The 23980-nt window shown below is 41.7% G+C and overlaps 3 protein-coding genes across 7 annotated transcripts; 1 reads left to right on the top strand and 2 right to left on the bottom strand.

The window, feature by feature from the left end:
- Positions 1 to 697: 697 nt before the first annotated feature.
- Positions 698 to 4134, top strand: LOC139638616 (ICOS ligand-like). Of its 3 annotated transcripts, none has more exons than XM_071512696.1 (6): positions 698 to 829; positions 1035 to 1168; positions 1261 to 1587; positions 1686 to 1970; positions 2074 to 2235; positions 3692 to 4134. In XM_071512696.1, the coding sequence occupies exons 2-6, from the start codon at positions 1108 to 1110 to the stop codon at positions 3778 to 3780; spliced, it is 924 nt and encodes a 307-aa protein (XP_071368797.1). In that variant the 5' UTR covers positions 698 to 829; positions 1035 to 1107; the 3' UTR covers positions 3781 to 4134. The 3 variants fall into 3 exon arrangements, with proteins under 3 accessions (XP_071368797.1, XP_071368789.1, XP_071368781.1); XM_071512688.1 differs by having other exon boundaries at positions 716 to 840; XM_071512680.1 differs by lacking the exon at positions 698 to 829 and having other exon boundaries at positions 909 to 1168.
- Positions 4135 to 4271: 137 nt separating this feature from the next.
- Positions 4272 to 9280, bottom strand: nit2 (nitrilase family, member 2). The gene is made up of 10 exons (XM_071512706.1): positions 9228 to 9280; positions 8850 to 8968; positions 8272 to 8392; positions 7821 to 7909; positions 7369 to 7462; positions 7200 to 7274; positions 7035 to 7113; positions 6175 to 6273; positions 5228 to 5283; positions 4272 to 4676 (listed from the first exon to the last, which is right to left on the bottom strand). The coding sequence occupies exons 1-10, from the start codon at positions 9253 to 9255 to the stop codon at positions 4582 to 4584; spliced, it is 855 nt and encodes a 284-aa protein (XP_071368807.1). The 5' UTR covers positions 9256 to 9280; the 3' UTR covers positions 4272 to 4581.
- A 722-nt stretch (positions 9281 to 10002) lies between these two features.
- On the bottom strand, positions 10003 to 23384 carry tbc1d23 (TBC1 domain family, member 23). Of its 3 annotated transcripts, XM_071512677.1 has the most exons (19): positions 23346 to 23384; positions 22503 to 22611; positions 19526 to 19631; positions 16888 to 17092; positions 16637 to 16760; positions 16385 to 16509; positions 16230 to 16276; positions 16039 to 16142; positions 15733 to 15855; positions 15499 to 15591; positions 15186 to 15356; positions 14961 to 15003; positions 14757 to 14863; positions 14509 to 14651; positions 14090 to 14134; positions 13169 to 13257; positions 12890 to 13025; positions 12549 to 12743; positions 10003 to 12148 (listed from the first exon to the last, which is right to left on the bottom strand). In XM_071512677.1, the coding sequence occupies exons 1-19, from the start codon at positions 23381 to 23383 to the stop codon at positions 12064 to 12066; spliced, it is 2088 nt and encodes a 695-aa protein (XP_071368778.1). In that variant the 5' UTR covers position 23384; the 3' UTR covers positions 10003 to 12063. The 3 variants fall into 3 exon arrangements, with proteins under 3 accessions (XP_071368778.1, XP_071368779.1, XP_071368780.1); XM_071512678.1 differs by lacking the exon at positions 14090 to 14134; XM_071512679.1 differs by lacking the exons at positions 22503 to 22611; positions 23346 to 23384 and adding an exon at positions 21049 to 21109.
- Between the last annotated feature and the right edge of the window lie 596 nt (positions 23385 to 23980).

The raw sequence follows: 23980 nt of genomic DNA, 5'->3' as shown, positions 1-23980 counted from the left end.
TCTAAAATAAAATAAAAAATAAAGTCACAACTAGCTGGAGAATTAGGAGTCTAATAGCCATAGTCTGCATCAGTGAAATGTTACACCCGGCTTTTACTCATTTCTAACAAGTTCTCTCTTAGAATAAGCCACTCTTACTGTGGCAGAAAGATTTACATTAAAAGTAATATTTAATGTTTTATTTTATTTTTTCATTTCAGTTTGTTTTGGGGCCAGGGATTGTAGTTTTTGTTTGTTTTCATGCAGTACATTCCAGTTTTTATTTTATTTCAGTATTTCAGTCTACTAAACTATTTTCCATGCTTAGTTTTAATAAATAATAATTATTAACTAGTATTGTGTGGGGAAAAAACTTCTTTGATCACGGGCAAATCATCTGATATCGGATTTGGGGGATGTTGTATTGGAAATGTATATTAATTTTCAATTCAATATACTGTATAATGAATGCAGCAGTAAAATTTCTCAGGAACCAACAAGTAGCCAGATAATTCAGAGTGCCATGAAAACCAAAAAGTGCCACAACAATAAAAGTAAAGTAAAACACCACTCCTGTCATATTAGCAGATGTTTCTGATCAGGTGGGTACAGATGTTTTTGAACCGCTGTCTCGTGCGATGCAACACTGATCATGTATGGGTGTGTGTGTGTGTGTAACCTAAGTTTCTGAAAAAGCGGCCAAACTGGTCGGACCAATGATCTCCATACTGTGGCTCTCGACAGGATATGTTGATGAAAACTGAGATGGCTGCTCTTTGCTTTTGAGCTCTGTTTCTAGTAACCGTCGGCATTATTATTCACCTAGATCAGGCAAGACGGGAGGGACCAGGTACAGTACAGGTATGGCACAACAACAACAAGCCACAACACGACTGTGTTGAAATTCCTTTGGTATTGCAGTGGTGGGTGTGCGTATATGACTATGAGAGTGTCATATGGTGAAGGGAACGGATTGAGGACAAGGAGGCAAGGAGGTAGACTAGTTTACCCCCCAAAAATGCCCAAATAATAATGGGCTTTTATTTGTTTTCCAGATCAAAGGCTGTTCTACCTTCTGTTTTGAGTTGTTTTCCGCTCTTGTGTGCGCAAACGTGCCCTCAGTGGGCAATGCCGGCTCTGTGGCGCACAGGACTGCTGCTCAGCTTCCTCACCTACAGCGCCTGTCTGGGTAAGATGACTCCTCTTCCGCGGTGGTAATTAAAGTTGGGTTGTTTTTGTCATCTGTGCCGTTTATACCCTCTGTTTTCTCTCCGTGTACAGAAGAAGAGTGTGTCCTCTGGATAGTCGGACAGCCAATCTCACCGCCGTGCTTCTCTGACGGAGTGAAAGTGGACTCTTTGAATTTCTCCATAGCGTGGAGTAGAGACAATGAAGTGGTGCTCAGATCAGTGGGGCAAGAGGCTGGCCTTGTGGAGACATGGAGCACAAACAGCAGCAAAGTCTCCACTGACGCTCCACAGACAGGAAACCTCTCTTTGGTGCTGACCAAAATCAATGTTGATGAGCACAAAAGATACTATAGTGTATTTATTGTTTCTGGGGAGGATCACAGCTCCCCACTGTGCACCGTGTGCCTCAGGATAGCAGGTCAGTGACACACATAGAAACTAATCAGAGGAATATTAAAAGGAACTAACAGCTGAGTGTTTAAGGAACTCTCTCTTCTCTTCACTGACTGTTTCCAGCTAGTTTCAGCTCCCCTCTGCTGCAGAGGGAGGATCCAGAGGAGGGCGATGAGACTGTCTTCATATGTCAGTCCAGCGGCGGCTTCCCTGAACCTGCGGTCCGCTGGCTCATCAACGAGGCCGAGGAGCCCCCCCGCGGCTCGGTCAGCACCCTGGCAGCGCCCCTGCCGGACTCTCCCTTCTTCAACATCACCAGCCAGCTGACGGTCAACATTTCACAAGACGCCATCGTGTCCTGCATCGTAGAAAACCTGCTGATGAACGAGACCTCGACGGCGATGAGCTGTGAGTGTTTTAAGGGCCGACCCCCGGGTCACACCTGCACCGTGTCGGTACAGTTGACAGTGAAGTGTGTCCACTAATCTGCAGTTGTGTTGTTGGTGCTAAGATGGCGTGCAGAGCATCAGTCCGGTGGTGAGCCGAGCGTCAGAGGCCATGTGGATCTTCAGCACGGCTCTGTGTGTGGTGGTGGGAGTCATGGTGCTGGTTGGTCTGGTCTATCAGATCCACCTGGACAGGACGCAGAAGAAGCACCTGCACACAGATAGAGGTAGGCAGCTACCACCGAGTCATTTCTAATCACATTAAATGTAACAGTGTGTGGAGGAAGTTGTGGCTTCTCGAGAATATTGTTAAAAAGTATATTTTCCTAAAGCATTTCTGGAGTGACAGGAAAGAGGAAGGGAGAGATGGATGACATGCAGAGGTGTGACCAAGTCAGCTTTGCTCAAGTCCCGAGTCAGTTTCAAGTCTTGAGGCACAAGTCCCAAGTCTAAATGTAGAACACCAAGTCGAGCCAGAACAAATCAAGAGTCCATTATCAATTTAATTTCTTAAAAAAAGAAAACTAAATATCTAGGATTTTTCAATGTAATATTGTTTTAATAGTATAAAAACTTGGTAAGTGCATCATGAGTTTGATTTCTATAATCAGTTTCAACTTCAATAAATTCAGTCATTCCATACAAATTCAGAAAACAGAATTTAAATACATGTCATCAGACGTGGGGACTCAAGTCACATGTCTTGGACTCGAGTCAGACTCATTCTGGTGACTTGGGACTTGACTTTGACTTGTACTTTGATGACTTGAAGAGGTTTCTAAAGATTTTGTGTTTGCGTAAATGACTTGGATTGAAAGTTAGGAGATTTGTTCCACCAGAAAACTGAATTTAAGGTCATGTGCTGGATTTGAACCCATGGTGTTATAAATTAGCCTTAGTCTGCTGAACCATCAGGATGCCCTTACTAGAAACTGCTTGGAGTGACACAGAACTGAATCATAGTAATAAAATATTTCACAATGTCTTCAGAATGCTCAATTTGTATTAGTGAGCTTATTGTGGCCTCTGGCTGCAAAATAACAGGGTCAGCGTGTCCCGTCCTTAAGTCTGTGTACCGCCCCCTGAGAATTAATCATTGTTAGGAAAGATACTGACAGTGTGATCTTCTATGAATATGTATACAGTTTCTGGTTAGAAAAAGTAGAGCTATTATATTAATATAATATTAATTATATTATATCTATTAATAAATATTGTGAGCCAACAAAGTTAGTATTCTATTCACTGCTAATAAAGCTGCTCCAGTCTGTGTATCTCGATGATATTTCAGATTAAAGTCTTGATTCTAGAGATTCATAGCTTTAGGAAAGAGCTGCTTTAACACATATTGATTGCTCTGTCTGAAGCCACAGGAAAAAACAAATCATTCTTTAAGTTAACTACATTTGTTTGATTGGAGCAATACAATAGTGACACTTAAAGATGATAACTATATAAGATGATAACTATATAACTAGACACGCTTTCGCAAAAAATGCACAAATGTCAAACCAAAACCTACTAGACTATTTGCCGTTTTGAGATAAATGTTGTGATTGTGTAATGTACTTTTGTTGTGTGACCTCTGAAAACCATTTGCACTGACTGGAATTAATGAAGCATGTTTGATACCATGTGGTCTTGCTGGTGATATTTAGCCTCTTCACCTTGTGTGTCCATCAGGATATAAGAACCGCTCTGTGGACACGGAGGAGACTGTGGTGATGAACACGGAGCCGGTGCACTCTCTCTCTACTGAGACAGATGTGTGAATATTAGGGTTGATAAATACTTGTCAAAAGGCAGGTTTTCAGCCCGAGACAACTGAGCACTGATTTGTAAATATGTGTATGTTGTGACCAATGTCTGTGCCACTATAACATTCAGTATGGGTGGCTGTTCTTTCACAAACCATCTTACAGAGGAGAGCAGGGAAGTTTGGTGCATCATTACAGGGTTTGATTTGAAGTAGTTATTATCGCTCCATCCCTCTTTACAGAATACAAACTACTCATCTCTCCACTTCACTTCGACACATTCCTGTATCATTACTGGACACTCCCTTCCACCTTTGTCATAGGGAGGGGTTATTGTGTTTCACACACTAATAAAGACACCCAAACCTGTTCCTGAGGAGTTTAATTTCCCTCATTTTGTGTAAGGAGGGCTGTTTGACTATGTTGTTTTTGTTGCTGTTTTTTATCGTGACAGAAAATGTCACAATGTAGAGTGAAATAAATTTTTACATCTTACAGATAATCTCTGAAGCCACAGTCAATAATATCCATTTCTTACTGTACAAGCAAAGATACAGCAAGACATTACACAAATCAATTCAATGTAAAACAATTTCACTCAGATCAACTGAAGCAATGACAACACTTTCATCCTTACAAAGTGAGCAATGTCAGTATGCTCAAATGATTTAGGCACCAACAGTCAATTAGTGACAATCCCAACTGCATCTCTTGTTCCCACAATTAAGAGTCTTGGGACGACTTGTTGCAGCTGAGATCCGTTGCATAGTTTGTCTTTGCACCTCTCAGTGTCTCTGGAGGTCACGAGGTTTCGGCTCAGCCTTCCTGCACAGCATTCACTGAGTAGATGTCGTCACGACGCTGAGCTGTGATGGGGATCTGCTGGCGGACGTCGGCTAAATACTGCAGGTCTGAGAACAGGTGATACAAAGATACAGAATGACAAGAGTGTCTGGTACTCTAAAAAAAAAAAAATCTATTCAATTTGTAATCCACTGCTTTCACTCCTCACCCGTCTGTCTTATCTGCAGACTCAAAACATATTTCCAATTATCAACAAGCAACAGTAAACATGTCGTTACCCACAAATAATGCAATCCCCTGCATTATCTGTAACAAATGTCACTTTGTTTTGACCTGTAATTGTAGTGCCCCCCTTGCGCCAATTAGTGTAATTTTGAAAACACTGGAGAACAGAGGTGAGATGCATCATTTCAGCGAAATTTTGCCAGCGCCACAACAAAGTGGTGAGATGCATCATTCCTTCAAATTTTTGTCAAAATCCGATCAGCTGTGTGTGAGCAGTTTAATTGTAGAGGACAATTAACTTACATCAGAAACAGGGGTCTATGTTTAATAGTTTTCGGCTTTGAATAGCTTGCACAGAAATCAGTCAGCAGTTACAACCTTCCCGATCAATACTGTCTACCTGGAGAGAGAAGCAAACCCCTCTGACACTCACCGATATCGGCATAAACAACAGCTTCTTCTGATCCGGCCTTAGAGATGACCTCTCCCCTGCAACGACAGAATGCAAAATCACAAATCTACTCAAGTTTAACACTGAATAACAGCCACAGACAGGGGATGTGGTTGGTCATCATGGGAAACTAAAAGCTTAAAAGGGGAAGTCACTCATTAGTTTCACATATAATCACATGATGGACACATGATAGACACATACTGATCAAATTCTACAGAAAGCAGATATCCTAGCCTAAGGCAAAGACATATAATAGCACTTTTCTCCACAGTCACCCATTTTAAGAATTAACATGTTATTATATGTTATTTCTGTGCCCCAGGACAGTTCAGTCAATACTTGTGAACATGCACCACTCTTTCCTATAGCTAGAAACTGGAGAACCAACTATTGAATTTTTGATGTCACTGGGATGTAAAATCTGGTGCTATCCATAGACAATGAATGGGGCACTGACATTGTTGACCCATAAGATGTTTGTGTGAGATCTTGTACCCAAATGAGGTTTAAATTCTTGTTCACACCTGTTAGTAAAATATAAACTTAATTTTGGTGTGACGACTGAACCTAGCATCTTATGGTTCCTTTGACTGAACTGTCCTGGGGCACAGGAATAACATGAATTCTTGGGTGGCGTTTCCCTTTAAATCCACTCTGGAGGACACGATACTGGTTGGCTGTTGCTGCATGTGACATCACACATCGAAGGAGTGTCATCACTGGTTGACACACACACACCTTCCCTCTCTCTCTCTCTCTTTACCTTTTTATTTGGTTGCTGGCACTCGCTCTCCCTTCCCCTTTCTCACCAGCACTCACTCTCTCACACCTTCCCTCTCTCTCTCTCTCTCTTCAGGTTGCGTATCACTCAGTCACACGCAGTATGAGCAGGTCAGTGGATAAAGCGACATATTAGCAGCTCTTACCACGGGTTCACCACAGTGCTGTGACCCCAGGCAACGTAGGAAGCCGTTTCATCTCTTGCAGGCGATGCTGTGGCCACATACACTTGGTTATCAAGGGCCCTTCAAAAGGAGACAAAGACAAGTAAAGGGCACAGGCTTTTATGACTCACTTCAAATTATACAATGGGTAATTTCAGCCAAAACACTCTGATGTAATCAAACCATACTGAAGAGAAAAGATGATTGTGAAAAGCTGCAATACCCTCAAGGACATTCAGCACTTCATACCTATCACCTATCATCATCGCCACACACATAACCACAGTGAAGAACGCCCTCCTCTGTATTGCGGCTGTAAATTAATTCTTAATATTATCCGTATTTAGGTAGATCTATCTCAAGATACTTGCTCCTGGAAGTATTATTCCACACATTTTACACGTTTTCTTGTGATAGAAAAGGATTTCAAAATGCATGTGGGATTATTTGTTAATATATAAATATGGGAAAGTATAATATTTCAATTACACACACACTGTTATTGGATTTGCATAATAGCATAGTAGTATAATCAGTAGTAGTATATAACTGTTAGTCAGACTTCATATTTAGGCTAGTTAGAATACAGGTTTGGAACTTTTTCTTCCCTCCCTGATCCTCTTAGATCAGTATCTATAGATACATAGATAACATTAGGTCCCTTCACTGAACCCCATTTACATTTTGGGGTGTAGGGTGCACTAGGCCTCAGCATACTTGAACAGAGTTTGGAATATGTTGTTGCCTTATGGATGACATTTGAGTCAACCCCTACTGAAGATACTGAGTGCACTGTACATGAATATTAAAATCTGAAATTATTTGTGAGTCTCGGAGCCAACCTTCCCCTCTGCAGCAGCTCCCAGTGGGCCGGCCCAGTTGTCATGTTGAAGGCTCCTGGATACACCAGCAGCTGGCAGCCTGAGGACAGAAGGACGAGCCAATGAACTATATTTATTACAATCAACACACATAATGTCACATAACACTCCTTCACCCCAACTTACCTTTTTTACTATAGAGCTGTGCAAGCTCTGCGAACCTGATGTCATAGCAGATGCCAACTCCGACCTTACAGAAAGCTGAAAGAGGCGTGACAGAGACACAGAAGGATAAATGTTGTGCTGATCCGGCTCCGGGGCAACAGCAGGTTGGAGTCAGACAGACGACACTCACGTGTTTCAAACACCGACAGACTGCTGCCTGGGCTCAGCGTCTCCGACTCCTGGAAGCGGATTTTCCCCGGAACGTCGATGTCAAAGAGGTGAATCTTAATGAGACAAACAATAGAAGGAAGAGATGAACACAGATCCAAACAACAGGCACAAGAGCTGCCTAATGTCCCCACATAATCGCCATAATGCTAATGAGGTCATTAAACTAACCAATGCATTAATTAGCAAATATTTCTATGTCAACAATCTTGTCCTCACATAAGACATGGGTGGTATTAATATGAACTCTGTATCTTAAAAGCATTATGGAGTTATAGTAGTTTCAATAAAACAGCTATACTGCTACAATAGTATAAGTCTTCTCAGTGAGATATTTTCACAAACTGCAGAAATGGGTCTTGCGCTGTATGTTGAGCTTTATGCCTATACGCATCATTACTCATTAACGCATACCTTTCTGTGTTTGAGCATCAGCTGTCCATCAGGGCCAAACACCAGACAGCTGTTATACAGCTTCCCACCATCCTCTTCAGGTATGGATCCTGGTAGGCAACAAGTCACATGTAAAGATAATTATGGTACAACATGGTGAGTCCAGAAAGAAGCCCTTGTTTCATTCTGAGGGACTGACACCAAAAACTGACTTTTACCGTTGTTGTTTTAGATAGTTAATTTTTTTTTCTCCTATTAAACTCCATTGTACATGTGTCAAATATCTTGATGTGACATCACATCGTCTGCGTTTGACCAGTTATCCACAGGAATAAGAAAAATACACCACCAAACAACAAAATGGACCCAGGAATGCAAGCTACATCCCCAATAGCTGTGTTCCAGCAGTGTTAGAGTTTCCGGGCGGAAACTGCGGCTGGGACAGTCATGACAGCCACAGACATTTCCCTACCTCCCACCAGGTACACCTGACTCTCCTTGGCTGCCTCCGCCAGCATCTGGCTGGACTCCCCGGGGATCCTCTCAGCATATTCAGGGAAGAAGCTGGTTCCATAGGGAGAGTTGAAGCACTCCTGAAGAGAGTGATGGACGGGGACAGGTGAGAGAGCATCATTTTTATGGTCTCTTGTCATCACAGCAGGCAGTCCAGTAGAACTGGAGGAGTCGAGTCCCAATTTCGATGACTTGGGACTTGACACGGAGGACTCAAAAAGTGCAATCATGCTGCACGAGCTGTTTGGAGTATTTTTATGGTCATTTTTTGCCTTTTTTAGAACTCTAAAGAATCAGTTCCCTGCCACTTCTGTTATTTTGGAGAAGGCTGCTACGGAGCAGCGATAGTTAACTGACTGTAATGTGGATATAGAAACTTCACCCGTGTTTAGACTGACATGAGTGAGTAGACGAGTGAATTTTCATTTTGGGGTGAACTGTTCCTTTAAACACGTCTTCAACCTGAACGCCGCATTATGTAGGACTCGACCTAGGCTGGAGGTCTGGTGACTCGACCAGTAAAGCGATGATACCCACCGGTAAAACCACCACCTTGCTGCCCTGACCGGCAGCCTCCTTTATCAGCCTCCTGGCCCGGGACAGGTTGTCTGTCTTGACGCCCGTCACCTGCAGCTGGAGCACGGCCAGGCGGAACTCTGCAGAGAGAGGACCAACACTTATAACCAAGAGTTAAAGTAAAACATGCAAGCTGTAGCATGTCAGCGCCCTGTACAATATTCTGTTGACACCAAACTGTTAATCGATACTAATCGGAGTAATCATGATTTTGGGCTGAACAGTATATGGCATGCACTTGTTTGCACGTCAGTTCTTATGCAACAAAAGTAAAATACAGTTGCAGCCTATAGCTATACTCACATGCAATAATAATGACACAGAGCACAGTTCACTTACTTGACATCGCTCTTGCCAAAGTAGACATGTATGCAGAAGACAAGACTGTTGCCGTTTGCACAGCGCGAGCAAAGAAGAGCATGTAATTCCGGGTGGCAATCAGATTTTCAAAATAAAGGTCTATTGCGTTAGAACAGTTTTTCTTTGCATGTATGCTATGCTAATTCTTGAGAGGTTTGGCTCGCTAGGCTAGGTAACTGCAGCTAAAAAAAAAAAAATTAACGTTTACAAATGCATATGGGTTACGGTTCATATTTAAAGTCATACTTTTAAACATGCTACATTTTTTACAATAATATTAGTTAGGTTCAGAGCCTTTCTTGTGAAGTTTAGCAGCTATGCAGCGTCATCAGGGGCGGGTCCTCTGCTGCCAATCCAGTTTCTGTGCGAGAATAAAAGTCTTTTCATTGGTCTAAGGATCTCAGCAGCAAAACCTCCTTGATTCAGACTCTGGACTAGTGGCACCGGCTCCCTATATATACTGTATATTTATACTAAACAGACTTCAGTCTGGATAGACAGATTTAATGGAGCCTTTATGAAATTCCTATACAGTAAATTAAGGGTAAAGACGACACTTCCATTAATCATAACAACAAAGATCTCTCTTCTTTATAACCAAACTGTTTATGCAGCTTTTGGCTACTCTTGATTGTAATATAGCTATACTATGAATAATTACGCCACATAAAATTATTTTTATTGTCTTTCTTGTCATATATACTTAATAAAAATTTGATACGGTTTGAATAATTATTTGTCCACATATGCAGTTGAATAATCTCCATTTATTAAAAACAAAAATTGTTAGAAAATAATAATAGTACAGTAAGGTGCAAAATATACAGGAGACTTTGCAAACTTAAATGTTGCATTTTGACTAGTGGTGACATCTGTGGCATCCTTTGCCAATGATGTTAAAGAGCAACGCATCAACAGTTAAGACTTTCTCATTGACCAATCAAGGATGTTCCAGTGAGCAGAATACTGAACAAATCACAAACTACAACACAATGCATGAATTACACAGGAATGCTATGAACGCCTGGAGAGAAGAACGACCAGATTCATAATCAGTCTTGATTCAAGTTTTAATGTTGTCCACACTGCAAATGTGCCTTATGTTTTATTCAGATGAGATCTCCTCTCACACCGTCTGAAGGGATGAAGGCATTCAGCCCTCTCTGGACAAGTTGCAGGCGGGCCTATCAGAAGGGGATGCATCATTTCAGGGATTTTTACTGAGCCTTAACACCCAAGCTGCCTACGCAACTGGATATGAACGCTACCGAAGAAAAAAGCAAGAAGAAAGCTAGAGTCCAAAACACAATTTAAGATTACAGGAGTAGCAGCGGTATGCTGTGATATGTTGCCACTGCTGGTGCCAATATCACACATCACAGGCATGAGGCTAAAGGCAACAGTGGCAAGCAAACTAGAGGACAAACTAGCAAAGCAGTTTAGGTCCACTCATATTGGACAAGAGGGATTGTTTACCCTTTTTATAAATATCCATTTTTTTCTTTCTAAACAGCTAGTAATTAGCATGGTGTGGCTCAAATTACTCTTCCTACTACTCTCATACGACCACAAAGGATGTCACAGTTTTATGAAAAACAATGGGTCATTTCACCTGGATATTTTCATCCAGATAAATGGAGGGGGGGGGGAATCATTCACATACTAGATCTGAATGGGATAAAAAAAAAAAAGAAATCATGGAGGTGCTCAGGCTCTCAATACCTACAATCACCAGACCTCCTTTTATAATACTAATGTTGTCCAGAGGGGGCTATGAACAATGCTACACAAGACTGGTATGAGATGAAAGGTTAATTCAATACATGTAAAAGCAGAGAATAAATTATTTCCAAGAAACTCTGTAAAAGAATCACTGCTTAGTCTAGGAACAGGGGAACTTCAAACCATGTGTGAGCTGGTTTAAAAGCCAGTTAAATTTCAACCGCATACTCTTAACTATCTGGATATGCTTTCAAAACAACGTTGCAAAGGTCTGTGCTGATATAGAGCAGTTTACACAATATATACAATACATATTTATAAACATCCTCAAATAACTTCTATTTAAGGCTGTGTGCTGGAAAAGAAAGTATCAAAAACAGTTGTTGCGGTAGGAAACCTGCCTCATGTGCCACCGCTGCTGTTTGGGATGTGCATCTTTTCAGTTTGAGTCAGCAGTACGTGACTCATGCTCCCTTCCTCACCAGAACAATTATCTTGAAATAGGCATCTAATCTCAATACCTACACTCCACACTTTGTCTGAATGAAAGGTACATTAAGGAACATGACGGGACCGCAATACTGTTCTCCGCAATACAAGTGGGTAAAAAGTGAGATGCACAAGTCAAAGGGAAAACTGTTTTGTCAACCACTGATCCGATGTCACAGTCATGTAGATAATGATTTAACAGGTTTGCCACTGGTAGATCAATGGAATATTTTAAGGCTAGAGGGAAATCGCTAGAGTGGAACTGCACTGTAATGAGATATATAATAATCCAAAAGTAAAGACAAAATAATCCAAACATAACCAGTAGTTTTTAACCGAGTGTGAGGAGAACGGTTGGATTGTGGAGCACCTAAGTATTTCAACACACACACAGCCCGTCTCACAGGTCTTCAGTCAGTGACGAGCCCCCATGTCCAAAACACAGACACACAGGGCTTCACAGTCAACACTGGGTCAACCCTCCTGGGTCTGTCCAGGAGGGAGGACAGGTGGAGGGAGAGCGGGGAACGTTTCACTCCTGGCAGACAGAGACTCTTCCTTACACAGTTTGTGTCACGGTCTGCCGCGACGCCCCCACCGCCCTTTACGAACTCTCCAGAGCGTCCAGGACTTTCATGATCTGCTGCTTGATGACCTTGGTAGCATCGCCTGCATTGGGTATCAAATATCTGAGGGGGGAGGAAAAGAAAGCATTAGCACAGAGAGACAACAGTGAAAATAGCAGTTGTTCACTGCGTCTTGTGCCAAATTATGTGCTACAATTAGAAGGGAAAATCTACCCTCAAACAGACTTCACATGCAAGTCTTATAATGACATTTCTCTCCTGAAGCAAGAAACCTTGATATTCTCAAAAGGTTAAATATTAGAGCTACTTCATCAGATATTAAAGAGAGAGCAACTTTGTGAACACAGTAAGAGTGCTCAGGGTGTTTTTATGTGGATATGGGTGCATTTTCTGGTTCTAAACCTTTATCACTATAATGAATAAATCACATTTGAAGGTAAAATCTCAAATGCTGTAAGAATCCACAAAGTCAGACTCTGATTCTATGTCTGTAGACAAGTACCTCTCAACTGCCGATATCTCCACTCCAGCTGCGTTGTTGTTGCCAAACTTGAATGTAATGAGTTCTGGGTGCTTCTTCTTTGAGGTGATCTTCACCACTGAGTTAAGTGCCTGTCTGGACTGGATGTAGGCAAAGCCTTTCCGGGAGGCGATCTCCCGCAGGCAGTACATGTGAGTCGCTGTGATCAGCAAGTGACTGGGAAAACAAAGGGATACCCAACAGAGCAAGTGTTAGATGTACGGATTCACAAGTTTTGTACTGCTAAAACCTGCTAAAACATAATCTAATGGATTCTTGCCCTTTTATTTTTTAAGGAATTATTCTGAAGTACTCCGACTCACCTTGGGAACATGTGACCAGTTTCCTTCACCTCATTGCATGGAATGTGATGCTTCACGTCCGGTTTGTTTATCCAGGTCTGAATGTTGACAATCTCCTTCCTGTCATCGTCTGACATGGATGAGCTGTCAATCTCATCTGGGGAGACATCAGACGGTGGTGATTCAGCTCTACATTATACAGCCATATACTGTCCTATTTTTGTAAAATTAAAAACATCTTGCATTACTTTATACACATTTTCTCTTTTCACACTGTGGGTGCATTCAGCGGGGGTTTACCTGTGTCATACTCCTCCTCATCACCAATACTGAACACAGGCTTCACCCCCCTGTAGGGTTTTCCGACGCGGTCACTGCTGCTTACATGCCTGACGACGGAAAGCAACGTGATGAGTTAGAGCCTAACATGAATATTGAGAAGGAGACTTTATCATACATCAATGCCCATGATGAATAATCACATAAAATACACAGTGAGGTCAGTCAACAAGCACATGTGTACACAGCAATGGCATGAAGGCACTACTCAATGCCTCCAGACAGCCCAATACAAACAGGTTATGCTGTTAAAGACAAAGAAAAGGATTAAATGAGACATTTCTACTTGGTTATGAAAAACGCTGCATATTAGTTACTGTATGATATCCAGGGCTATTTGGAGCAAATTTAAGAGATGTACACTTTTATAGTGGATTCAACTATTCTGCATAGCCCCGGCTATCAGCTTTAAGAAGAATAATGAAATGGAAAGACAGAAACTATAAGTGCATCTCAAAGCAAACAGCAAGTCGAGGTTCACCCTAAAACACCTAATCTGTTCAGCCTAGAAAGAGACAACAGCTACAGTGAGTTGAGGATGTAAGAACAACCAAACGCTGGCAGAAAGGACAAAGACTACAGCAGCTTCAATGTTGAAACCAAACAGTAGTGCTGAATGTTGTTAGTAAAAAGCATGAAGACAGATCTTAAGAAACATAATTCGTCTTTTAAACAGCCTACCCACATGTGAATGTGTATTGTTATTGTGTGAGTGAGCGGTTTAGGCAGAGATGCTGTTACTAAGCATGCGTTAATGTGGTGCAGGCTAAGTTTCCATATGCATGGCTACTGTGTTGAAAGCAGACAATCCCCCAGACTGGTGTGGGTCTACAGCCAGTGGGCATGCTGGTGACAGACAGCTTGATGCTGGGGAACTCTTACCGATCTGGAATCACCTTCTCTGGCCAGGGCAGATTGAAAGATATTCTAGCATGGAATAAGGCACAAGGTATGATGAGGGGATATGTTTGAATTAAGCTTCAAGTAATAAAAAAAAGCATCCAACCTAAATATAATTGTTTATAGATGTCAGTTACAGCAGTCAAAATGACCATCATTCCCTGATTTGATAATCAACAAACTGCAGGACAAGAGAGTGTTGAAGTGTGGGTTCCAGAGGTTTATGTTAATAAGTTAATTGCATGTTAATTGTAATAAAGGCATGGCATGTCCTTATTTTAATATAGAGGGGAAATCCTTGGTATGCAGCATTCTATTGAATCCTACATAATTTAATGTTATCTGGCAGTAAGTATCAGTTGTCCAGTCACAAATAATTTAAGGCTAAGCCAGGACCTCACCTGTCTACAGGGGTGGAGGTATTCTCAATGAAGCTGATCATCTTCTCCTTTACGTTCACTGACTTAGACTTCAGGGCAAATGTCATTTTGTTGACCAAAGACTTCACCCCCTTGCTGTCGCCCGGGCTGCTCAGGGACTCTCCCTGTGTTGTTATAAAAACAAAACCATCAACGTTAAGAATAAAATGTATTCAAGAGGTCCAAGAAGGAACTATAAGTAATAATTTATAAGCTCCCTGGTCACTTACATCAGCAGAGCTGAGGCTGCTGTGAGATCCTGAGGTGCTCACGATCCAGTGGACGTACGAGGAGTCAAGCCCCTCAATGTTCATGTCTACCAGGTGCTGCTGGAGAGCTGAAATCGCACAATATCACAGAGTTTTGAATTCTCACCCATATCCAAGCTAAACTTGTGAGCAGGTGTCTCAATATTCTCATATTAGCATACTCACCCATGAAACCACCTTTTGCGATGCTGACATATTCTTTGTTTTTCTGTAACAGAAAACCTTTAATTAGCAAAGAGTACATGAATACTATTTGTAACTATATCAATCTTGCAACAACTGGTGTTTCCACACAGGAAGCAAATGAGAGCCCAGTAATGATACTCGTCCTTTTCTTCTTTTCTGTCCAGCTACCCTCTCCCCGTTCTTTCCCCCCCCCATTTCTCTAACCTGCAGGAAATGAGCCAACACCATATTCATGTACATGTCCTCCTCCTCTCTCCCGCTGCCCATGAAGCACAGGTGCTCTCCGCTGGCGATGGAGCCGGACTCCAGAGACTGCTTCTGCGCCTCCAAGAGAGACTTCACTGACAGGGCAAACTCAGACGGGTTCTGGAGCATCTGTGGGGAGAAACACCACGGGAAAGGGAAAGGAACCACATAAAACACACCATACAGATTAACACATGCCACGTCACTTTTACTGTCATTTCACAACATCAACTGAGATCACTTTACATGAGCGGGCTTATCAAATGCTCACCAGGTCAGAGTCCAGGTGGAAGGCCGTGGACAGATGCCCAGCGTTGTACTGCTCTGCAGGCCGACAATCCACCACGAAAAAGCGTACCCCCTCCTATGAAGCAAAACATACACTCAATCCATTTTCCTGACATGATGCATACCCTTCTCTCTAACTCTTCCAGCTATTTATATGACTAACTTGTGAATAATTAATAATTTACTTGGTTTAGGGTAAGCTAAGAGTGGTACTTGCCTGCTGCAGCTGGTTGGCCTGCAGGATCTCAGGGACAGACACAGGAAGACACAGCGCCTGACTCAAGTCCATGTCCTCCTCTTTTAGAGCCACCAAGCTGCTGCCAAACAGATTCTGGTTCTCCTACCGGGGCAAAAAAAGCAATCATAGAAACAATAATGGTTAATGCTCCATGATTTCTCTTCTGCAGCCTCCTTCCTCTCTTCTTTGTCAGCTTTCACTCTTCACAATCTTGGTTCTATTTAGCGGTACTCCATGTGTATCAAATACAGGATCCTGTATCCAACACTATACATAGTGCCTTACCTTTCTGAGTGACAGAGGGGTCTTGCTGTAGTAATACTGGGCCAGAGAGAACAAGTCTTCGATGTCCTCAGCTTCCAGGAGAGAAGGTGATCCTTCCAGCATTTCTGTGATAAACAGAGCTTTGTTTGAGTCCAGCATTTAATGAGGCATCAAGCAGATTCACAAATAAATAGGTAGGAAGCCAAACTTACTGACGATGTTCTCTTTGCTGTCTCCTTCTTGTGCAAGGATAGCCTCTCTAAGGGTGAATCAAACAAAGACAAGTCAAATCGACATTTACAATAGATGAGGAAGGTCCAAAGTACGATCATGTTCTCTTGTGTAGCTTTCAGTGGCAGGTACCTACTTGGCATTGACGAGGATGATGAGCATGAGGAAGAAGATGAGGAAGGGGTCAGCCTGCTGGAGGTAGTTGTCCCACAAGGCCTGGGTGACTTCAGGAAGGCAGTGACTGGCAAACACACTGCCCAGCTACAGTGGAGAGACAAACGCAGACACACAGACACAACTGTCAGCATTAACAGGCAACAACATTTCAGCCGGACCTGGAAGAGCTGTGACTGTGAAACCAGTAGGTGAGAGAGAAAAGCAGACAAACCCAGCTGATGGCGTAGGAGTCAGGTGTGATCTTTTTGGTGTCCAAGAATGAGCAGAGCTCTGGCTCATGGTACTGCAGCAGTAGCCTGTACAGGTGGAAGGGGCGGCCTTTTGCCACACAGTCCCTGAAATGGACACATTTGACGGCCTTCACAAATCAAGTCTCTATTATCACGTGTACATAACGTGTCTCTGTGTGAGTGAGAGAGGATGAGAGGGAAGAGGAAAAGCTAGGCGGTCATGATGGCTCACCTTGGGATATATTTGTTCATGATGGCGTAGAAACAGTTGTAGAGGTCGCTGCGGGGCAGCTGAAGCCCCAGCAGTGGTTTGAGCAGGTGCGGCCAGCTCAGCTCTGGGGTGAAGGTTATGTTACGTGACTTACAGTAGAAAGTGATGACCGACTCCACATCAGACACCATATCACCCCTTTCCTCCTCCGATACTCCGAGCTGGTCTAAATACAGGAACCAACACAGGAATTGTTAGTAGCCTTTTTCCATAAACGTCACACACACAAATGTGAACATCCGCATTTGGAATAAAAAAATCAGGAAGTAGAGAAATATATAATGCATGCTGATAAAGCTATTCAGTATGACCAATAAGATGAGCATAGCATCGTTATTAACATACATGAAAAGAGGATTGTAGTTCTACCCACTACATCCACTTCTTGCGTCTGTATTTCTCTGTCTCTTCAGAACCACGTGTATGCCTAGTTTTCCTGGGCTTCCACTGAAGGGCGGTCTATTTTCAGCCACATCAGATCATGTTGTCAACTTGTCAGAAGAACAGACTTCAATAATCACAATAACCCGCTCCCCTGAAATCCAGCTGATCCGCCTCAGAATCAGACAGATTGAGGCTCTAAGATATGTGAGAGACCCAAAGTTACAGGGACCTGCTGCTTACCAATATGTGTGTGTGTGTGTGTGTGTCTGTGTGCGTGCGTGCGTATGTATGTGTGTGTCCTATATACTGCCCTTGAGATACACTAACAACATGATGCTGAAATTGGCAAGTTTCTCCTGGGGATCTTTGGAGACCAGTGTTCCCTCTAGGCTAAATGCCTCTGTGCAACACATTTTGGTGACACACATAGAAATGCAAACAAAATATCTTACACGCAAAGACAGTGTAGTGCACAACCTAGAGAATGGTCCTTACAGAGATACTCATCGGGAGCCGCACAGGATATAAATCCTAGGCCAAATGATTTGTGTTTACGTTGATATTTGCTGTTCAGAAAGCCAACCAATTACTGTGGGCCAATGAGTAGTTCATTTGAAACCACACCTGCAATGTGCAACCATGCAGACATAATTTCATTTCAAATCAACCGAATATTCTGTTTTTCACTTTGTCAACTTCGCCCCAAAAATATGGTCTGGATTCAAAAATATGCAAGTCTTGGACCTGTGAAGACTAGGGATGCCCCGATAACATTTTTTGCCGCTGATCGCTGATCATCTATGAGCCATATCTGCCGATACCGATCGGCCATACCGATAGTCTTTTTTTGTTTCGTTATAGCAGCTGGTATAGCAGTATTATAGGTCTAACAGTTTCCATTTTACATACATTTCATCCATCAAATTGAGTCCTGGTTAAAAAGTATCCACATTTTCTTTTTTTCTACCTCAATATTTACTTGATCATTATGTAAACAAAACCATGTGCGTTCTAGGTAGCGCAACATGATTTAGTGAGATAACCGAAGCACAAGACTCAGACTGTTGCCACTTGTCTGTGTTGTTGAGTTGAGTTAAATAAATGGAGACTAGAGCTGCAACGATTAATCGATTAATCGATTAGTTGTCAACTATTAAATTAATCGCCAACTATTTTGATAATCGATTAATCGGTTTGAGTAATTTTTTAAGAAAAATAAGTCAAAATTCTCTGATTCCAGCTTCTTAAATGTGAATATTTTCTGGTTTCTTTACTCCTCTATGACAGTAAACTGAATATCTTTGGGTTGTGGACAAAACAAGACATTGAGGACGTCATCTTGGGCTTTGGGAAACACTGATCGACATTTTTCACCATTTTCTGACATTTTATAGACCAAACAACTAATCGATTAATCGAGAAAATAATCGACAGATTAATCGACAATGAAAATAATCGTTAGTTGCAGCCCTAATGGAGACACCCTCCGAAGATACATATCCATTTCAGTCTTTGTTTTTGTATAAGTGAATGTTCTTAAGAGAGAGAGAAATGAGACTTTTCAGTTGCCTCTACGCTGTTAGGGTCTCGACCGTCGTCCAGTTCAGCACCGCGGACAGCGGTGCAGAGTGCAGACCATTATGTAAACAAACGCACATGGCATGCAATGAATTGATGCATTAAATAAGCAGAGAATTAAATGAGGGGAAGTAGCAGGCGTGATGGACTGTGACATTACTGGTTGTGGTGAAATTTTTCACCTTGCTTACCCTACGAGATATTTTGTCCTGGCATACATTACAGATGGCCTGTTTTGCATCTGTCTCACACACTTTGTAAAAGTTCCACACCGCCGACATGCTTTGAGGTGAGTTAGCATGTGACAATGACACCAACTCCGCTGAGAAATGGCTCAGGTGTTTTGCGTCATTGATCGGTTTTTGCAATCGGTGACTATAAAGCATTATCGGCATTCTCCGATCTCATATTTATACTGAATATCGGCCGATTCCGATTGCTGGCCAATCGATCACAGCATCCCTAGGAAGACACCTTACTCCACAGGGTTTAAACCACAAACTGTAAGCAGCTAAATTCATTCTGTTCATGATTTGGTGCTGGTTAGGCACTCATGTTGCTGTCATTCCAACAGAAAGCCTTTGTTTTCCATGTTCAGCTATGTGACAAGGAATTAGAGGCGCATGCATTTACTCACCAATAAGCTGTTGGCTGCGGTTGTGAATCAGGGTTTGTTCTGGCAAGTCCAGGACCCCATCCCAAGAAGCCAGACTGTCTCCCTTTCCGGACACATTTAGAGCGATCTGCCAACGCACAGGGAAACAAGGAATCACTGCTAACAGTGCAGACACTGAGAGGCACAGGGGCACTTGCTAAACACAGATATAAGACTGACACTGAGCTACTGGACTGACCGATCTGCCATCTGTGGCTCAACTGCCGCCTCTCTAATGAGAATCCAATCTATAGAGATAAAGGGATATGGCTTGATATTAAGGCTTGTGGATTGCTCAGAGACAAAAAATATTGTTGGAAAACCAGGATGCATGTTAACTTAGCCCAAATATAATTTCATCACATTTATATGTTTTTAAGCAAAATTAACTAACTTTAGTTATTTACCAGTTGAAACTGATTAGAAGCGATGCTACACCATCTAAATACAAGTCAAATGCATTGCTATGAAGATTTCATAACAACTTGGCAACAACAGCAAATTATGTTGGAATGTACATGGTATTCTTGGAAAAACGTTCTAGTTTTGGAAAACATTTATATGAAATAATGTTTGTGTCTTAACCAAAAGAACAATCAAAGCATGAAGACATTTCCTCCAGGTCGGCCAGTGAGCTGGACGGCCACAACTGACACTTTTCCTCTGTGTTACTACTTGTATCTGCCATTATATTGAAGGTAATTGGATTATTGTGCACTGATGCCAGTTTTTCAGAATTGATATGAGTACTAAGTAAATTATTGGGTAAACTGGCTGATATGTATACCAATACAAGTACCACTCAATTTACAGTCATTCATACTGCCTAGTATTGTCCTGTTATAAAATAATTTTGTGTTTATGTATTCACTTGTTAAAATTACACACTGACGTTCATCAGTCACTACGTATATGGGCTCAGGTGCGGAAACACTTCGGCTGGCAGGGTGGCTCATTGTGTGCCCCGATTGTGGCAAATCATCAGTTTCCCCCCTCACTTCATAATGACTCCTTCTTGGTTTGGTGTGAAAAGGGTATTATCTCATTTAAGGATCTGTACATGGCAGATGTTTTTGCGTCATTCGATCAGCTCAGAGCTAAATTTGATATACCAAGAACACACTTTTTTAGATATTTACAGGTTCGGGATTGGGCCCGTAATCATACCGGATCATTTCCGGCAATTCCTGAACAGCAGCCTATAGATATTCTATTCCCAACAGCTCCATCCCTCAAAGGCACAATATCTGTTATGTATATGAAACTTTCATCTATGCAGACGGCATCTCTTGATGCATTGAGGGAGGCGTGGCAGGCTGATCTGAATATACAATTTACAGATGCTGAGTGGTCAGATATATTCTCAAGAATACACTCCTCATCGATATGTGCCAGGCATGGCCTGATTCAATTCAAGGTGGCACACAGACTTCATCTGTCTAAAGTCCGAATCTCAAAGATGTATCCATCGATTGATGATTCTTGTAATAGATGTAAAAACTCACCTGCAACACTAGCTCATACATTCTGGTTTTGCCCGAGGCTCTCGGGTTACTGGTCCTCCATTTTTGATGCCCTATCCAAGATACTTAAAAGACCAATAGTTCCAAATCCTCTTACAGCCATTTTTGGTATCCAACGTGAGGATGATGATCTTCCTAGGGCACAGTCGAATTGCATCGCTTTTGTCACTCTTTTAGCCAGAAGACTCATTTTACTCAATTGGAAACAGGCGACCCCTCCCTGCTTTAAACACTGGATCAGAGATACACTACAGTTTTTGAAGCTAGAAAAGATACGATTTGCCCTTCGAGGGCCTAAGGATAATTTTAGCAGCGTATGGCAACCTTTCATTACATATCTACTTGAACAGCTATGAGGTTGTGGGATTGTTTGTTTTCAACATTTGCTGTAGAATTTGTTTATTCTAAACTGTGCGCACGCTCACACACACACACACGCCTTGTCTATTATTGTTGAGTTTGTGTTGTTTTTGTCGTTGTTATCTTATTTTATTTTATCTTATTTGTCTGTTTGTTTCCTTGAAAAAAAATAAAAATGTTTTTCCTGTACTTTTGTATACATAATGCTTCTTTTTTAATTGTGAAAACTAATAAACAAAGTGGTGAAAAAAAAAAAAATTACACACTGACCATTTTCTAACAAATATCAATCTATTCAAATAAATAATGTTTATAACAAATACTAGTTAAACAACTTATTGATGGACTCTCAGTGGACAGTTTACTCATTACACTTTAACATAAAACAGCAGTGCAGTAGATTATGTCAAATATTACAGAATTGCATTTGCTGCAAAGCCAAGGATCCTCTACTTAGTCCCACGCCTACAAACTTCACAAATAGCAGCATTTCAGCATCTTTACGTCAGGTGCCATTTTTTCTCCTGCTGGCAAAGTTTCCCAATACTACAGGATTAGCATGCAGGTGGGAACACAGAAATTTGATAATTTCAATCACACCAGGGTTTTAATATAGAAATGAAAAAGGGTTATATTTAGTCATTCAAAATAAAGCAATGTTGTCCACAGACTTGAGCTAGTCAGATTGACACTTAATATTTGAGGGAAAAATGTGGTGTATGTATGTGGTATATGTGAAAAGATGGTACAGCCTCAACATTATTTGCCTGAATAGGAGTTGCCCGTCTTTCCAGTCTGTTCACCGTCTCAGCACAATGCTTCTCTTCTTCACAACAAGTTGACTCGTGGAATCATTAGGTGACTTCCCTTTACTTAACTTCTTAAATTACAGTCAAATAATTAGTAAACTGTTTTTTTAACTGGTGACCATTTACAGTTTCAGACAAGTAGGTTAATCAATCAGGGAAAAAACTACTTAATTTGTCTCTCGCCCTGGTTTGTCTTTCCCTGCAACCTCTACTCCGCTCCATATAAACCATATCACTGACATCCTAACCCATCCTCCTCCTCCTCACCTTCCACATCTTGGCCTTCTGTTGGCCGGGCAGCTCCTGGACCTGGTAGGTGCCTCTCTCCATCTCCATGTCAGAGCCGGAGTCCAGAGCCTCAGCTAGATCCTGGTCCCTGCACAGGTACGGACAGCACACAGCCTCCATTAGAACATGCACCAAGTATGAATAAAACTCATGTTTATAATATCAGATAAGATTCCTCACACATGAAATGTCTCGGGCACAACCATCCACAATGAAGTCACCACAGCCAATACACAGTTGCAATAGAGCGAACTACTAACAAGTTGATCTGTAACCCTACTCGTCTAAAATAGCACTGTCAAATCACAGAGCGAAGCTAAAATGTAATATTATGGGATTTTTTTCATCGGATGTCTGACTGTGTAAACCTAACAGCGTCAAAATCCTTTGATCCGTTATCATCATTTAAAGTAGTCTGGTTAAATGTCAGCTACCTAACAGTTAGCTAGTTATCGTTGGCTAACCAGCTTGGTTATTGGCTTTGCCTATGCCTAAACATTTGCCAGTGCGATTAGGAAGGGGATTAAAACATAAACACTTTGACACGTTTGTCTCAAAGCTCTTTGGTGTGTCCGTCTTCCTCTTATTTCATTGACCGGACTGTAAAATTAGCTAGGCTGACTAAGCTAGCTATTAGCTGCTAAAGTAGCCAACGTTAACGGTGCGAGTCAAACAGTGGCATCCATCATTCGCAGAGCAAGCCAGCTACGAAACCTCGCATTTAGTAAATATACATCACATTCTACAAGATGAAGTCAACAAAACAGTTTGACAATCAAAACCACGACTCTGAATCTTTGTCAAATAATACAATTGTCTCACCAACTGCCCAGAAGAACTTCCTCCACGGCATCCGCCATTGTTGTGTTGACGGGGACACGTCAATTGCCGTCAACACGGGCCATATGTCGCGCATCGCTGTAGTTGTATGTGAGCTAAGATTATTTTATGAGGGCAAGTAATTTCCTCTGTTCAAAATCAACCAAAGACATCAACACTCACTTTGTTAAATATGTCAATCATTTTAATAACTTTTCTGTTAAATTTGTTTGTTGTCCCATGATAATTTGCCTTATTTGACTGTAATAAACCCAGGCACACACACACACACACACACACACACATTTCTTTACATAATGTGTAAGAGCTTTCCAAATAAAGTTGAAAAGCATCTGGTCTATTATCCTGCTCATTTGGTTGTCAAAGGCATGGAATAGCCTACCCTCTGTATGAGTATACAATGCCTTTCAACTGAATCCCTTTAAAGACAGATTGAATTTCCCCTGGGTTCTCTTGGTGATGGGATTAAAACTGACAGAACATCTAGTTCATTGATCCTCAACTAAGATTGATTTAGCGTCCTCCATACCAGTGTTCACATCTTGAGATTCAAATAGATGCTTTAGAGACTGGTTGCAAGAGGAATATGATATCCTCTAAGAGTTGCATCAGCTGCA

This window comes from Centroberyx affinis, unplaced genomic scaffold (genome assembly GCF_046629955.1).
Source record: "Centroberyx affinis isolate AG114_WGS23_722 - 3 ecotype Tasmania unplaced genomic scaffold, CSIRO-AGI_Caff_v1 ptg000278l_1, whole genome shotgun sequence".
Classification (NCBI taxonomy): Eukaryota; Metazoa; Chordata; class Actinopteri; order Beryciformes; family Berycidae; genus Centroberyx; species Centroberyx affinis.
The sequence above is the reverse complement of the archived record's forward strand: the minus strand, read 5'-3'. Positions and strand labels throughout refer to the sequence as shown.

Coding starts and splice junctions, on each gene's coding strand:
- LOC139638616 (XM_071512680.1), top strand. CDS start 1,012: ATGGGCTTTTATTTGTTTTCCAGATCAAAGGCTGTTCTACCTTCTGTT. Junction 1,169..1,260: donor CACCTACAGCGCCTGTCTGG/GTAAGATGACTC, acceptor CTCCGTGTACAG/AAGAAGAGTGTGTCCTCTGG. Junction 1,588..1,685: donor CGTGTGCCTCAGGATAGCAG/GTCAGTGACACA, acceptor GACTGTTTCCAG/CTAGTTTCAGCTCCCCTCTG.
- tbc1d23 (XM_071512677.1), bottom strand. CDS start 23,383: ATGGCGGATGCCGTGGAGGAAGTTCTTCTGGGCAGTTG. Junction 16,143..16,229: donor CAGCAAAGAGAACATCGTCA/GTAAGTTTGGCT, acceptor TGTTTATCACAG/AAATGCTGGAAGGATCACCT. Junction 14,135..14,508: donor ACCTCCACCCCTGTAGACAG/GTGAGGTCCTGG, acceptor ATTCCATGCTAG/AATATCTTTCAATCTGCCCT.
- nit2 (XM_071512706.1), bottom strand. CDS start 9,255: ATGTCTACTTTGGCAAGAGCGATGTCAA. Junction 8,969..9,227: donor TTTGGCAAGAGCGATGTCAA/GTAAGTGAACTG, acceptor CTCTCTCTGCAG/AGTTCCGCCTGGCCGTGCTC. Junction 8,393..8,849: donor GCAAGGTGGTGGTTTTACCG/GTGGGTATCATC, acceptor CACTCTCTTCAG/GAGTGCTTCAACTCTCCCTA.